The 17,421-nt window shown below is 43.3% G+C and overlaps 1 protein-coding gene across 1 annotated transcript in view; it reads right to left on the bottom strand.

Annotated features, from left to right (window-relative positions):
• Window positions 1-223: 223 nt before the first annotated feature.
• LOC134346169 (major histocompatibility complex class I-related gene protein-like) overlaps window positions 224-17,421 on the bottom strand; it is a 50,915-nt gene continuing 33,717 nt past the window's right edge. The window contains exons 2-6 of the mRNA XM_063047482.1: window positions 15,669-15,917; window positions 11,565-11,825; window positions 2,914-3,180; window positions 523-635; window positions 224-432 (exon numbers count right to left, since the gene is read on the bottom strand). Of these exons, the coding sequence (XP_062903552.1) occupies window positions 559-635; window positions 2,914-3,180; window positions 11,565-11,825; window positions 15,669-15,917 (854 nt within the window). The 3' untranslated portion in view covers window positions 224-432; window positions 523-558. The remainder of the gene's footprint in view (window positions 433-522; window positions 636-2,913; window positions 3,181-11,564; window positions 11,826-15,668; window positions 15,918-17,421) is intronic.

Raw genomic sequence — 17,421 nt, 5'->3', positions numbered from 1 at the left:
CTTCAAGGAGCGATGCCTTAGGAAGGCTACATCCACCACCACCCAGGACATGCCCTCTTCCCATCTGGAGCTCATCAGGAAGGAGGCACAGAAGCCTGAAGGCACAGCTTCTTCCCCTCTGCCAGCCGATTTATCAATGGACATTGAACCCATGAACACTACTTCCTACTTCTTTTATTTCTGTTATTTTGCACTACTTATTTTAACTTAACAGCCATAAATATACTTTATGTAACTCAGTTTTTTATTTATTGTCAATTTCATTGTACTGCTGCCATAAAGTTAATAAATCTCACGATCTATGCCAGTGATATTAAATCTGATCCTGATTCTGACTAAGCTTGCTGAGATGTGCGGTCACTCATCAAAAAAACGTGTTTGAAGCTGCACCCTGTGTTCAGAACTGTGCTTGACTTAGAGCCAAATGCTGATCTGCAAAGGAGAAAAGAGAGGAGATTGAATGTACAGTCTAATACTGTCACAGCAAACAGGTTTAACAAAGGCATCTGTACGTTTACCCACCTCCAGTGATGCCTTGGTTCTCTCCTTGCTGCACCTCTACATCACTCCAAAGATTATTGCAAACACAGTCATCAGCCCCAACATAGGACCTGCACCATGGGGCTCACCAACTCCTGTTCACCAAGTAAAGATCGGTAAATGTATAAATTATTTTATTATTGTCACCAGTTACCAGGTAGCGTGGAAATACATGGTTTGCATTCCGTCCATACAGATCATTACATCAGGATATTAAGTTTGTACAAGGGAAAACAATAACAGAATGCAGAGTAATGTATTACTTTTACAACGGATGTGTGGTGCTAGCTGGCAATAGGATGCAAGACCATTAAAAGTTCGATTGTGAGGTCAGATGCCTATCTTACTATGTTTGGGTCCATTCAATTTTCTCACAGGAGAAAGACAGACGTGTTCATTGATCATTGTAGTACATGCTTTCAGGCTTTTGTATCTGTGCCTGATGGGAGTCGGGAGAAGCGGGGCGGGGGGGGGGGAGCGCAGGGTGCGGGGCAGGGTAGTCCTATGTGGGTAGTATTGGAACATAAGAGAATGGAAGGTGCTTTGAGGAAGGAAGGATGTCATTAGGATGGAAAGGATGCAGAGGAGATTCACAAGGATGGTGCCAGGAATGGAATGCTTGAGATATAAGGAGAGATAAGATAGGCTGGGATTATTTTCCCTGGAGTGTAGGGGGCTGAGTTATAGAGAGAGGTATATAAAGTTTTGAGGGGCATAGAGAGAATGCACAATAATTTTTCAGGGCTCCTGATGGTATAGGTTTAAGTTAAGAGAGAAAAGATGTAACAGGAACCTGAGTGGCAACATGATGGTCAATTTATGGGTGCCAGAAGAAGTGGTTGAGGCAGACAAGTTAACATCTTTTAAAAGATACATCTACCAGTACATGGATCTGAAGGGTTTAGGGAGATATGGGCCAGGATAAATGGGACTTCTTTGAACCGGAATCTTGATTGACAAAGGTGTGTTGGGCTGAAGGGTCTGTTTCTCTGCTGCAGAATTCTATGAATCTATGACAATCAAACACCCAACAGCCAAGCAGTGACCACTTGACAGTCAGGTCTTCCCCACAGTCCCAATTGCTTCTTAGTTGTTCTTTCTGTTGAGTTCTTACTATATTTCTTTGACCAACAGCTCAACTGCTTCTGTAACATCTGGTGAGCAGAAGGAACAGATTTAATTCGAGTGATAAAAGAGCACGGTAAATAATAACTTCCAAAATGGAAATGGGATATGTTCTTGGAATTAAGAAATTTTCAGAGGTGTGTGAGAAGGAGTGGGGCTACTTGAGCAAGTCATTCAAAGTAGAGGACAAGGTGGTGAAGATAGCCTACAGGATGCTGGATTTCATTGATTAGGGCATAGAATTCAAGAGAAGGGAACTTATGGTGCAGCTTTATGGTGGAGATTCTTGATTAGGTCTTTCAAAGAGGTAAATAGGGTGGTGAAGGAAGTGTATGAGATACCAATTATCAGTGCATAGAATACAAGGGCATGGGAATTATGGTACAGCTTTATAAAACACCGGTGAGGCTACATTCTGAGTATTGTTTACAGTTCTGGTCACCAGAGCAGAGGAGAGATGTGATTGCATTGGACAGAGTGCGGAGGAGATTCGCCGGAATGTGGCTCAGATGGAATGGGAAGAGAGAATAGATACGCAGGTTTTGTTTTCTTTAGATGGGAGGAGACTGAGGATGGACCTGATGGAGTTATACAGGTTTATTAGGGGTGTAGATAGGAAACACATAGAAAATGTTGGAAGAATTTTAAAAAATATATATTATTTCTGTTTTTGCACTATTTTAAAATCTGCTCAATATACATATATATAATTACTGTAGTTGATTTACTTACTTGTTTTATATTTTTTCTATATTATCATGCATTGCATTGTTCTGCTGCCGCTAAGTTAACAAATTTCACAACAGATGCCAGCAACAATAAACCTGATTCTGATTCTGAAGAATGCTACAGGTTTAACTTGCTGCAGTTTATTCTTCCACTTCATGTGTTTGCTTGAACAGTTGTAAACCCTTCCCCGTAGTAAAGGTGCCTATAACTCGACGTAGGTTTAAGATAATGACTAAGAGGTTTACAGGGAATCTACAGATGAATACTTTCACCAAGGGCGTGTTGGAGTTGGGAATGGACTGCCTGAGGAGATGGTGGAGGCAGAAACCGTCATAATTTTCAAGACGTATCTAGATGACAGTTGAATCATTAAGTTAAAGAAGGGGACGGGCCAAGCGTTTTTGATAACTAGAGGGTTTGCATGAATCAGACAGGCTGAAGAGCCTCCTTCTCTGCTGCACGAGTCCATGAGCCACCACAGGCAGAATGAAGCAATTTCTGTACCGTACGATGACCTACCTCCCTTCGCCTTTGGCAGGGTGCTGTGCTCGACATGACAAGCATAGATGTTCGGGTCGTTGCCCTGCAGCTCAATGACGAGTTCCATCCAGTATGTATCATTGTAGTTTGGTAGCACAGTCACCTTGTAGCCCTCAGAGACAACCTGCCCATTCTTCAGCCAAGTGGCATTGATAGCACGGGGGTAGAAGGGAGTGATGATGCACGACAGACTCTCGCCTTCAGTAGCTGTTGGCCTCCTTGTCAACACCTGAGTCTTTGGAGAAACTGGGGAAGAATCAAAAATTATGTCACCACCTCAACACAGGCTGATGTTACCTTACCGTTACAGACTGAAGTTACAGTGTTCAATGTTGGGATTACTCTCACATCCTTCACGGCCTCAGAACCTGATCTGCCTCACTATTACACTCACCATCTAATCTGAAATCAGCCTCCCCAGCCCAAGCTCATGCAGACTACAGACAGAGATTACGTTCATTCATCGGACAGGTCCAGATCAAGGTCACAGGCACTATTCCCAGTCCAGCAGTCGTGCAATATCCCAAATTCAGATCATCCTCAAACTGCAAGATGGAGAATGCCCTCAGCACAGCAGTATTGATCAGAAGGTCCCTCACTGCCCCAGACCGGGAGATCAGTCAATGTCTCCATTTGGGAGCGGCCTCACTCAAAGATTCAAAGTAGATTAATTTCCAAAGTGTTTATACAGAATACAACTCTGAGGTTTATCCTCCGATGCAGTGAAGGAACAAAGAGGCACCAAGGAACCCGTTCAAAGAAAACATCAAACACGCAAGATGCAGGGAGAGAACAGATTGCACAAACAGCAAAAAGTGAGCTAGCAACACAGAGGATATCAAACATCCAAGCAGGGGTATTTTTGTTCTTAATTGTCCATTCCTTGTCTGTTAGGGCATCATAGTGTAGTGAGAATGACTCCAGGGGCAGTGTCTCATACTGTGTGTGAGATGTGAGTATTCTGGGAGACATCCAGTCTCTCGGATAAACACATCTGCACCAGGTGCGTCAAGCTGCGGCTCCTCGGAGAATGTGTTCAGGAACTGGAGCTGCAGCTCACTGACCTTAGCTTCATATGGGAGAAAGAGGAAGTGATAGATAGGAGCTACAGGGAGGTAGTCACCCTTGGTTGCAGGAGATTGGTAAATGGGTGACTGTCAGGAGAAGGAGGGGAGATGCTCAGCCAGTGCAGAGTACACCTGTGGTCATACCCCTCAATATAAATGTAACACTTTAGATACTGTTGAGGGGGACATCCTACTGGGGGTAACCACAGTGACCTCCTCTCTGGCACTGAATCTGGTGCTGTGGCTCAGAAAGAGCAGAGAGGTGAAGAAGACTGCAGTGTTGATGGGAAATTCCACAGGCAGGAGAACAGAGACAAGATTCTGTGGGCACGATGGAGACACCCAGGTGGTATGTTGCCTCCCAGTTGCCTGGATCACAGATGTCTCGGATCAGGTCCATTGCATTTTCAGGAGGGAGGATAAGCAGCCAGAAATCTTGGTGCATCTTGGCACCAATGAAATGGGTTGATAAGTTGAGGAGGTCCTGAAGAGAGATTTGAGGGAGCTGTGTAGAAAGCTGTAAAACAGGACCCAGTGTAGTAATCACTGGATTTCTGACCATGCCACGTGCCAGTGAGGGTAAGAATAGTATGATTTGGCAGGTGTATGTGTGGCCAAGGACTTAGTGGAGAGGTCAGGGGTTCTCTTCTGGGTATGGCCTGTACAAAAGGGACGGGTTACACCTGAACCCAAGGGGGCACAATATCCTTGCATGCAGGTTTGCTAGAGTTGTTCAGGAGGGATTAAATTAATTTGACACAGGGATAGGAGCCTGAGTGATAGTGCTGAGGATGAGGTAGTTGGTTTACAAACGGAGGCAGTGTGTAATGGGACTCCTAGCAAGGAGAGGCTGATGATAGAGCACAATTGTAATCAACAGGATGAGTTGCAATGTTAAAAAGTGGACAAAATCGAAATGGTGAATACAGGACTAAAGATGATATATTTGAATGTGCTCAGTATATGGAATAAGGTCAATGAACTTGTAGCACAGTTACAGAATGGCATGTATGATTTTGTGTGTATTCGCATTGAAGGATACACATTGTATCAAAAGGGTAGGGAGATGTGGAGGCATTGCTCTGTTGGTAAAAAATGAAATCAAATTATTAGAAAGGTGATGTAGGGTCAGAAGATATTGAATCATTGTGGGTAGAGCTAAGGAACTTCAAGGGTAAAAAGACCCTGATGAGAGTTATATACAGATCCCAAAACTCTAGTAAGGATGTGGTCTACAAATTACAATGGGAGATAGAAAATGCATGCCAAATGGGCAATGTTACAATAGTTGTGAGGAATTTCAATATGCAGGTAGATTGGGAAAATCAGTTTTGTGCTGGATCCCAAGAAGTGGAATTTCTAGAATGCTTGCCAGATGGCTTTTTAAAGCAGCTCATGGTTGAGTCCACTGGGGTATCAGCTATTCTGGATTGAGTGTTGTGCAATGAACCAGAATTGTTTAGAGAGCTTAAGGTAAAGGTACTCTTTGGGGTAAGTAATCATAATATAATAGAATTCACCATGCAATTTGAGGAGAGCTAAAGTCAGATATATCAGGATTACAGTGGAGTAAAGGAATTACAGAGGCATGAGAGAGGAGCTGGCCAAAATTGCTTTGAAAATAACAGTGAAAGGAATGTTGGCAGAACATAAATGGATGGAGTTTCTGGAAGCAATTCAGAAGGCGCAGGGTATGTATGTACAACCCATAGAGGAAGATGTATTCTAAAGGCGAGATGACACAAGGTGGGTGGCTAACGAGAAGTCAAAGCGAACATAAAAGCCAAAAAGATGGCATATAATCGAGCAAAAATTAGTGGGAAATTAGAGAATTGGGAAACTTTTAAAACCCAGCAGAAGGCAACTGAAAAAATCATTAAGAAGGATAAGATGGAATATAAGATGGTGTACCTGCTAGGATTCTGCAAGAGGTGGCTGAATAGATTATGGAGGCATTAGTAATGATCTTTCAAGAATCTTTAGATTCTGGAATGGTTCTGGAATATTGGAATATTGCAAATATCTCTCCAGTCTTCAAGCAGAGAGAGACACAGAAGAAAGGAAACTACAGACCAGTTCGTCTGACCTCAGTTGTTTGGAGTTGATTGTTCAATGTGGGACTTTGGGGTACTTGAAGGCACATGATAAAATAGGATGTAGTCGGCATAGTTTCTTCAACGGAAGATCTGTTGGAATTCTTTAATAAAATAACAAGCCGGATAGACAAAGGAGAATCAGTGGATGTTGTGTACTTGGATTTTCAGAAGGCCTTTGACAAGGTGTGGCATGGGTAGAACAAGGAAAGAGGTTCTAGTCATAGTCATAGTCATAGTCATACTTTATTGATCCTGGGGGAAATTGGTTTTCATTACAGTTGCACCATAAATAATAAATAGTAATAGAAATAGTAATAGTAATATTACTATTAGTAAATAGTAAATAGTAATAGTCATAGAAATAATAAATAGTAATAGAATAGTAATAGAAAATAGTAATAAATAGTTAAATAGTAATATGTAAATTATGAAATAAGTCCAGGACCAGCCTCTCGCCTCACGGTGTCTGACCCTCCAAGGGAGGAGTTGTAAAGTTTGATGGCCACAGGTAGGAATGACTTCCTATAACGCTCTGTGCTGCATCTTAGAGGAATGAGTCTCTGGCTGAATGTACTCCTGTGCCCAACCAGTACATTCTGTAGTGGATGGGAGACATTGACCAAGATGGCATGCAACTTAGACAGCATCCTCTTTTCAGACACCACTGTGAGAGAGTCCAGTTCCATCCCCACAACATCACTGGTCTTACGAATGAGTTTGTTGATCCTGTTGGTGTCTGCCACCCTCAGCCTACTGCCCCAGCACACAACAGCAAACAGCAACTTCCCTTCTACTGAGGGAATTTGAGCAACTAGGGACTAAATTAAAAAGCAGAACAGAAAAGGTGGTAATCTCTGGATTACTACTGAGCCACGAGCAAATTGGCATGGGGTTTGGAAGATTAGAGTGTTATATGCGTGGCTGAAGGATTGGTGTGGGTGGAGTAGGTTTGATTTCGCAGGAAATTGGCACCAGTATTGGGGAAGGAGGGAGCTGTACCAATGGGACAGGCTCCAGCTGAACTGTGATGGGACCTGGCTGCTCGTGAATCACATAACAAGGGCTGTGCATAGGGCTTTAAACTAAATTGTAGGGGGTTGGTTTAGTAGGGGAAATGGGTTCAACAGATCAGAAATGTATAGGTAAAGTAAAAGAAAAAACTGTGGATGAAGATAATGAAAAATCAAAAGATAAAAAAGAGAAAAGTAAGGGTGGAGTAAAGAAAAGACAAGTGCAAAAGAGAAAAAGATTACAAGGTTTTAAAAGCACAATGAGTGTAAGGGCACTTTATCTGTATGCCTGTAGTATTCAAAATAAGGTCAGTGAACTTTTGGCACAAATCACTACAAAGGTGTATGATTTCATGGGCATTACAGAATTGTGGTTGCAGGGTGGAGAGGATTGGGAAGTGAATATCCAAGGATATCAGGTAATATGGAAGGATAGACAGGAATGTAAGGGAGGTGGGTTAGCGGTCTTAGTTAAGGATGAGACCAGGGTGATCATGAAAGACGATATAAGATCTAATGAGCAGAATTTTGAATCCATCTGGGCAGAGATTAGGAATAGAAAAGGGAAATAATCACTGGTGGAAGTTTTCTATCGACCACCGAATTATAATATTACCGTGGCACAGGCAATCAACAGACAAATATCTGTGGCATGTAAGAATGGAACAGCAGTTATCGTGGGGGACTTTAACTTGGGTATAGATTGGGTGAATCAAGTTGATGAAGGCAGTCTTAAGGAGGATTTCATTGAATACATCCATGATGGCTTTCTTGAACAACATGTCACTAAACCTACAAGTAAATGTGCTGTCTTAGCTCTGGTCCTGTGCAATGATCAGGTAAAATTAGTGATCTTGTAGTTAGGGATCCTCTTGGAAAGAGTGATCACAGTGTGATTGAGTTTCTCATACAAATGGAGGGCGCAATAGTTCCATAGAAAACTACTGTATTACTGTATGCCTAAACAGTGGAGACTACAATGGGATGAGGGAGGATTTGGCTTGTGTCGACTGGGAACACAGACCATATGGTGGGACGGTTGAGGAACAGTGGAAGACTTTAAAAGAGATTTTTCACGGTGTTCAACAGAAGTATATTCCAGTTAAAAGTGGGGAGCAAGTAAGTAAGCAAGGGTGGGAAATGAAAGAAAGCATCAAACTAAAAGCTCGTTTGTATATATTTGCCAAGAGTAGTGGGAAAATGCAAGATTGAGAGAACTTTAAAAAGCAACATAGAACCACTAAGCGAGCAGTGAAGGAAGGGAAGATAGACTATGAAAATAAACTAGCACAAAATATAAAAGCAGATCATAAAAGTTGTTATAATTATATAAAGCAGAAAAGGGTGGCTTAAGTGAACATCAGTCCCTTGGAAGACGAGAAGGGGAATTAATATTGGGTAATGAGGAAATGGCAGAGGCTTTAGATCTATGTTGTGTCAGTCTTCACAGTGGAGGTGGAGGGCACGTCTAACATGCCAAAGTACAGATGTTATGGACGCAATGGGAGGACGAAATGGCAGAAGTTATAGTACAGGCTTTGGTGATAGTTTACCAAAATAGAACAATAGAGTTGGGGCTAATGCATTAGCATGGATAGAGGATTGGTTGACTAATAGAAAGAAGAGAGTTGGGATACCTGGGTGCTTCTCTGGTTGGCAGTCAGTGGTGAGTGGTGTGCCATTGGGGTCTGTGCTGGGGCTGCAACTGTTCATGACATACATTAATGATCTGGAAGAGAGGACTGAGTGTAGTGTATCTAAGTTTTCGTAAGGTATGGAAGCATCTTGAGCCTTGTCAAAGGAACGAAAAGTAATCCGGGAAATTATAGGCCAGTAAGTTTAACGTCCGTAGTGGGTAAGTTATTGGAGGGAGTACTAAGAGACAGAATCTACAAGCATTTGGATAGACAGGGACTTATTAGGGAGAGTCAACATGGCTTTGTGCATGGTAGGTCATGTTTGACCAATCTATTGGAGTTTTTCGAGGAGGTTACCAGGAAAGTGGATGAAGGGAAGGCAGTGGATATTGTCTACATGGACTTCAGTAAGGCCTTTGACAAGGTCCCGCATGGGAGGTTAGTTAGGAAAATTCAGTCGCTAGGTATACATGGAGACCTGGTAAATTGGATTAGACATTGGCTCAATGGAAGAAGCCAAAGAGTGGTAGAAGAGAATTGCTTCTCCGAGTGGAGGCCTGTGACTAGTGATGTGCTACAGGGATCAGTGCTGGGTCCATTGTTACTTGTCATCTATATCAATTATCTGGATGATAATGTGGTAAATTGGATCAGCAAATTTGCTGATGATACAAAGATTGGAGGTGTAGTAGACAGTGAGGAAGGTTTTCAGAGCCTGCAGAGGGACTTAGACCAGCTGGAAAAATGGGCTGAGAAATGGCAGATGGAGTTTAATACTGACAAGTGTGAGGTATTGCACGTTGGAAGGACAAACCAAGGTAGAACATACAGGGTTAATGTTAAGGCACTGAGGAGTGCAGTAGAACAGAGAGATCTGGGAAAACAGATAGAAAATTCCCTATAAGTGCATCACAGGTAGATAGGGTTGTAAAGAGAGCTTTTGGTACATTGGCCTTTATTAATCAAAGTATTGAGTATAAGGCTGGAATGTTATGATGAGGTTGTATAAGGCATTGGTGAGGCCGAATCTGGAGTATTGTGTTCAGTTTTGGTCACCAAATTACAGGAAGGATATAAATAAGGTTGAAAGAGTGCAGAGAAGGTTTACAAGGATGTTGCCGGGACTTGAGAAACTCAGTTACAGAGAAAGGTTGAATAGGTTAGGACTTTATTCCCTGGAGCGTAGAAGAGTGAGGGGAGATTTGATAGAGGTATATAAAATTATGATGGGTATAGATAGAGTGAATGCAAGCAGGCTTTTTCCACTGAGGCAAGGGGAGAAAAAAACCAGAGGACATGGGTTATGGGTGAGGGGGAAAAAGTTTAAAGGGAACATTAGTGGGGGCTTCGTCACACAGAGAGTGGTGGGAGTGTGGAATGAGCTGCCAGACGAGGTGGTAAATGCGGGTTCTTTTTTAACATTTAAGAATAAATTGGACAGATACATGGATGGGAGGTGTATGGAGGGATATGGTCCGTGTGCAGGTCAGTGGGACTAGGCAGAAAATGGTTCGGCACAGCCAAGAAGGGCCAAAAGGCCTGTTTCTGTGCTGTAGTTTCTATGGTTTCTATGGTAATATGGTCTACGCAGGAACTCCTGACTCCTGAAAACTGCTGAATTGCATGTATTTTAAGGTGTAAAAGACCATGCTTGTGCTCACTTTAGCAGAGTCTTTTAGAGGGCTCTCCATGGTCATGTAATTAAGTAATTAAACTGAATACTGGAGTCTGTGTCCTTGTTTAATCAGCAATAGTAAATTTTTGTGACACTCCAGGTAGAGGGGCATCCTTTTAAAATGGAGATCAGGAAGTATTTCTTTACCCAGAGAGCAGTACATCTGTGGAATTCATTGCTACAGTCAACTTGGCAGCTGTGGAGGCCACATCTTTACTATATTTAAAGCAGAGATTGATAGATTCTTTATAGTCACGACATGAAGCGATACGGGGAGAAGGCAGGACATTGGAGCTGTGAGGGATAATGGACCAGATGAAATGGTGGAGCAGACTCGATGGGCCAAATGGCCCCATTCTGCTTCTATATCTTACGGTTTTATCAAGTCTAGATGTACGCAGTTTAGTTCAGTGCCTTGCCACTAGCCAAATGCAGGCCGCAGATTCAGTCTTCGCTGAAGCGCCCAGTGCGCACTGATGCACCCTGATCAAACCACTTAGAAACAGGAAACAAAGGGTAACCAGAATCCAGAAATACACGAACCCTAAAGTCCCCCAAAAAGAGTCACAACCACGAGCCTCACCGATCAATCCCTGCAATGTGGAACCCAAGCCTCCTGCACTTTCCTCCAACAGCAGCTAGTAAAAGGGAGAGGAATACCAGCCAAACACAGCAGATGGCGCCAAACACCAGCCTGGCCTCCGCACTTGGCCTCGTCCACTTCAACCTTGCTCAACGCCTCAGTCAGAGAGAACCAATGGAGCCAATCGTGGGCTCACTGTCCACCTCCAGGCCTGTAGCCCATACACTCCAACCAACTCACTGTTTCAAATTAGGAGATCCCTCATTACTGCAGGTTGGGAAACCCCCTAACCATTTTGTTTTCGGAGCTCCTTCTCATTTCCATATGAGGAGATCCCTCTGCATCTCTGATTGGAAGCTTCCTTACTGTCCAGATCTGGAGATCCCTCTCTGTCCCAGATTGGGAACACCATCAATTTGTTAGATCATCAAATCGTTCAGTATCCTGATTCATGACAGCCCACACCATCTCGGTCTCAGAGCCCCATAATCGTCTCAGACTGAGGTATCCCTTATGTTGCTGAATTGGGAGTTCCCTCTCCATCGCAGGATGTTCCACTTGCCTTGCCTTTCCAATGCTTCTCTTCCAAGCTGAACAGCCCATTGCAAGTACTGAATGCAGTTCGTCTTCAATGCAGACATGTCAGTGAAACTGAGTTGGCTCAATTGATCATTGAGCATTGCTGGGAAAAGAGCACCAGAGCATTTCAATGTGTTCAAATCACAGCTGAACTCTCCGATTTCCGGGACGTTGATTTTTAGAATCTCATTGGCCATATTTCCAGATTGCGTGCAGCCCCAGAGTGCCTGTATGTAGCTGAGGTCTGTAAAGTAGCAACAGATTAATTAACATTAATGGCTGAAGCTTCCAATACTTAAATCTGATATCCATCTAGCTAATGGTCTGCTAAATACGTAAATGCTATGTGACTAAGAGGTGCACCAAGTAGTGGGTCACGGTCAGCGACTGTGTACAGTTTAGGCCGAGAGCATGGGGTGAAGTGTACTATATAGAACATTTGTCAGTTGTGGCACAGATCACAGGGTCTCGTGGAATCAGTAATCAATGTGAGCAACTGTTCAAATGGCAGGGTGGGAGGGGAAAGTTTAAAGAGATTCAATTTGTCATTAATGAATGGTAATGTTTTCAAACGTACAGTGAAAAGCATCCGGATTGGTTACATGACAGCCGGTAGGTAAACTCCAAAGCCCTGAAAGCCAAAAAGCTGCGGGGGTGCTGGACTCAACCAGGCCCATCACAGGCACAGCTCTCCCCATCATTGAGGACATCTTAATTAGCCAGAAAAAGTGGCTCAGCTGAGGACTGGGAGAAATTCAGAGTCCAGCAGAGGAGGACAAAGGGCTTAATTAGGAAGGGGAAAAAAGATTATGAGAGAAAACTGGCAGGGAACATAAAAACTAACTGAAAAAGCTTTTATAGATATGTGAAAAGAAAAAGATTGGTTAAGAGAAATGTAGGTCCCCTACAGACAGAAACAGGTGAATTGATTATGGGGAGCAAGGACGTGGCAGACCAATTGAATAACTACTTTGGTTCTGTCTTCACTAAGGAGGACATAAATAATCTTCCGGAAATAGTAGGGGACAGAGGGTCCAGTGAGATGGAGGAACTGAGGGAAATGCATGTTAGTAGGGAAGTGGTGTTCGGTTAATTGAAGGGATTAAAGGCCGATAAATCCTCAGGGCCAGATGGTCTGCATCCCAGAGTGCTTAAGGAAGTTGCACAAGTAATAGTGGATGCATTAGCGATAATTTTTCAAAACTCTTTAGATTCTGGACTAGTTCCTGAGGATTGGAGGGTGGCTAATGTAACCCCACTTTTTAAAAAAGGAGGGAGAGAGAAACCGTGGAATAATAGACCGGTTAGCCTGACATCGGTGGTGGGGAAAATGCTAGAGTCAGTTATCAAAGATGTGATAACAGCACATTTGGAAAGCGGTGAAATTATCGGACAAAGTCAGCATGGATTTGTGAAAGGAAAATCATGTCTGACGAATCTCATAGAATTTTTTGAGGATGTAACTAGTAGAGTGGATAGGGGAGAACCAGTGGATGTGGTATATTTGGATATTCAAAAGGCTTTTGACAAGGTCCCACACAGGAGATTAGTGTGCAAACTTAAAGCTCATGGTATTGGGAGTAAGGTATTGATGTGGATAGAGTTGGTTGGCAGACAGGAAGCAAAGAGCAGGAATAAACGGGGCCTTTTCAGAATGGCAGGCAGTGACTAGTGGGGTACCGCAAGGCTCAGTGCTGGGACCCCAGTTGTTTACAATATATATATTAATGACTTAGATGAGGGAATTAAATGCAGCATCTCCAAGTTTGTGGATGACACAAAGCTGGGTGGCAGTGTTAGCTGTGAGGAGGATGCTAAGAGGATGCAGGGTGACTTGGATAGGTTAGGTGAGTGGGAAAATTCATGGCAGATGCAATTTAATGTGGATAAATGTGAGGTTATCCACTTTGGTGGCAAAAACAGGAAAACAGATTATTATCTGAATGGTGGCCGATTAGGAAAAGGGGAGGTGCAATGAGACCTGGGTGTCATTATACACCAGTCATTGAAAGTGGGCATGCAGGTACAGCAGGCAGTGAAAAAGGCGAATGGTATGCTGGCATTCACAGCAAAAGGATTCGAGTACAGGAGCAGGGAGGTACTACTGCAGTTGTACAAGGCCTCGGTGAGACCACACCTGTAGTATTGTGTGCAGTTTTGGTCCCCTAATCTGAGGAAAGACATCCTTGCCATAGAGGGAGTAGAAAGAAGGTTCACCAGATTGATTCCTGGGATGGCAGGACTTTCATATGATGAAAGACTGGATCGACTAGGCTTATACTCATTGGAATTTAGAAGATTGAGGGGGGATCTTATTGAAACATATAAAATACTAAAGGGATTGGACAGGCTAGATGCAGGAAGATTGTTCCCGATGTTGGGGAAGTCCAGAACGAGGGGTCACAGTTTAAGGATAAAGGGAAGCCTTTTAGGACCGAGATTAGGCAAAACACAGAGAGTGGTGAATCTGTGGAATTCTCTACCACAGGAAACAGTTGAGGCCAGTTCATTGGCTATACTTAACAGGGAGTTAGATATGGCTTTGTGGCTAAAGGGATCAGGGGGTATGGGGGGAAGGCTGGTACAGGGTTCTGAGTTGGATGATCAGCCATGATCATACTGAATGGCGGTGCAGGCTCGAAGGGCCGAATGGCCTACTCCTGCACCTATTTTCTATGTTTCTATGTTTCTATGTTAGTTCGGATTCCTTAACCAACTAGAAAAGCCTTAACGAGACCCTAGATTATATTCTTCTCTCTCTTAATCTTGCACAAATATTGTTACATTTATTTTGTTGTATGCCTTTGCACATGTGCAGGTTATACATATTTATTTAAAATTGACTCCATGCTAATATGTCCTGTAATATACCATGATGCTGCTGCAAAACAGTAATTTTATGGCATTTGTGCCCTGTGTATGTCAGCCTACGATCAGAAATAAACTCGAGCTTGAACTTATGCAGAGTGCACAGTACAGAGATCACGTTGAAACACTGTGCAGTGCACAGTACTGTACATACAAAGCAGGGGGCACATTGAAGGACTCTGTCAACATGTGGGTCAGAGCAGGGGCTCACAGTGAGAGACTGCGCTGTACAGTCTGCGCTGAACCACGTCCACTGCAGAGAGTTACGGCGGAGAATTGTGAAAGCAACATGTTTGTATTCAGTGTCAATAAGCACAGAGTGTGCAACACAGCAGTTCTGGTCACTCTGTGACGGTGAGGCTTTGGAGTAGGTGCAGAAGATGCTTACCAGATGCTGCCTGGATTGGATGGCATGTGCTATAACAAGAGATTTGACCAATTTGGGCTGTTTTCTCTGTTTTAAAGTTGACAGCTGGTATTATTTTTCTCTCAGTTGAAATGTCTAATACAAGAGGGGATGGAAAAGGGGGTATGTTCAATGGAGATGTGCAGGGTAAGACTATTACAGAATGGCGTGTTCCTAAGTTGTGCTTCCAGGGGTTGTGGTAGTAGCAGATACAAAGAGGGTGTTCAAGAAGCTTAGGCGAGCAGGACATGGAAATTGTGTAGGCAGAAAGGATGAGATTAGTTTGGCATTTGATTATTAATATAATTAGTTCAGCAGAACATTTTGGGCCAAAGGGCCTGTTCCTGTGTTGTAGCATTCTATGTTCTAATGCACGGAGTCCCCGCACCGAATTCGATCTGGAAAGCGTCATTGTGGCAGGTGACTAGATAAGAACCATAGACGACTTAGTTCCAACCATCCTGGACTGAAGCATCCCCAAGTCTGGAGTTGGGGAGCAGGCTTAGGATTAGGGTTTGAGCCAGACAAAGCCTGTATAGACAGTGGGTTTGATTTTCACTGTTTCTCTGAAGAGGTCCGTGGGGAATGAGGACTGGATAATCAGTTTATTTTGAAGGGTCAGAACTTACCCAGATGATTAGGATGGAATTCTTGTAATTGGAGTTAAGGAAGGTAGAGAGCAGAATGGAGATTTGAGAGATTTGAAAGACTTTAAACTAGATACAACATAATCGGATCTAATAGAACATCAAGATGTTGCAATATGCAAGTCACTGTGATACTCAAAGGGTAGTGGAGATCAAAGACACTCACTAATCAATGAGGTGAGTGGCTTCAGATATGTCGAGAGGAGCTCATGAAGCTGATCGGCTATTTCTTTCTGTTCTTTCCGGTAGTCGGTCGATAAGCCATCTGCGATCCACTGGTACTTGACTTCTACTTCATGGAGTGTGTTGTCGTAGTAGTCTATCTGCAAGTCATCGAGCATCCCAATCCCGAAGAAAGATGGCATTTCGGGAATGCTGATGGATTGGAAGTAGTAATACATCAAGCTGTGTGAGCCTGTGTAAAAGAATAGAGAGAGAGAAGTGTCACAAAACAACAAAGGATGCTCACAATTTATAAGGCACAAATTGGGAGTTTGATGGCATACTCGCCACTTGAATGGATTAATACACATCCAAACAGACATCCTACTGGATCAGGCAGCACTCCCACCCGCCTTTATTAGCTCCCCAAACACGAGCAACCAACACTATGAAAACTTGCTTCACTGCTCTGGCCATTTACAAAATCCAAAGCAGATACTCACTGAAGCCAATCCAACAGAACGACCCAAACCCCAGCACAAAGGAGGTCAAGGGCAGCAGGGAAACAGGAGCACCAACTCCCACTATAGGGTTGCTTCTAAGTCAGAGGCAAACATACTGGAACATAAGTCCACCATGATAGAGAGGAAGCCAAGGTTCAAGGAGAAGCAGAAGACATTTCCGGGGCACCAGTGTAGAAATTCTCATCATCGCAGCAAAGGTGACAGAGAAAGAGCACAGAAAAGAGGTAGTGGAGTCCCACAAGAGGCAGAGTGGGAGGACGAAAAGTAAAGATAGTTGTTGGAGTCTGTAGGTTGAAAGGACATTTGTGAGTGCAGTGAGGGTAGGAAAGACTTAGATTGCCTTGTATGAGGAGGAGAATAGGCTAAGAATTGGGAGCAAGGAAAATAATAATTTCCAGTTCTGTCTGAATGTGCGGAGCAGCACCAATGCAGTGATCAATGTCAAAGGAAAGAAGCTGAGTGATGTAGCCCAAGTGGGATTGAAAGTTAGCAGTCACTTCAAGAGGACTAGAATATAAAAGCAAATGTGTAATGTTCAGATTTCATGAAGCACTGGTGAGGCCTCATGTGGAGTATTGTGAGCAATTCTGGGCCCCTTAGGAAGGATGTGCTGAAACTGGACAGGGTTCAAAGAAGGTTCATGGAAATGATTCCTGGATTGAAAGGTTTGTCACATAAAGAGCATTTGATGGTTCTAGGCCTGTGTTCACTAGAATGCCGAAGAATGAGGTGGGACCTATTTGAAACCTGTCAAATTGTGAAAGCCCTTTATAGAGTGAATGTGGAGAGGATGTTTTCTATGGTGGGAGAGTCAAAGACCAGAGGACACAGTTTCAGAATAGAGGGGTGTCCTTTTAGAACAGAGATGAGGAGGAATTTTTTTTTAGCCAGAGAATGGTGAATCTGTGGGATCCTTTGCCACAGGCAACTTAGCAGCAGTGGAGGTCAAGCCGTTATGTATATTTACGGCAGAGGTTGAGAGATTCTTGACTGGTCAGGATATGGAGGGATACAGGGAGAAGGCAACAGATTGGAGCTGAGAGTAAAATTGGATGAAATGGCAGAGCAGACTTGCTAGGCCAAATAGCCTAATTTTGCTCCTATATCTTATGGTCTTATGGTAACAAGACTGTTCCAGGTATCCAAGTGCAGAAGAGATTTTCCAGAATGCTTCCTGGATTAGAGAACATAAGAATTGAACTGAATTGAGTTGAATTGACTTTATTACTTACA

Source organism: Mobula hypostoma, chromosome 5 (assembly GCF_963921235.1).
Source record: "Mobula hypostoma chromosome 5, sMobHyp1.1, whole genome shotgun sequence".
Lineage (NCBI taxonomy): Eukaryota > Metazoa > Chordata > Chondrichthyes > Myliobatiformes > Myliobatidae > Mobula > Mobula hypostoma.
This window is presented reverse-complemented; position numbering and strand designations above follow the sequence as displayed.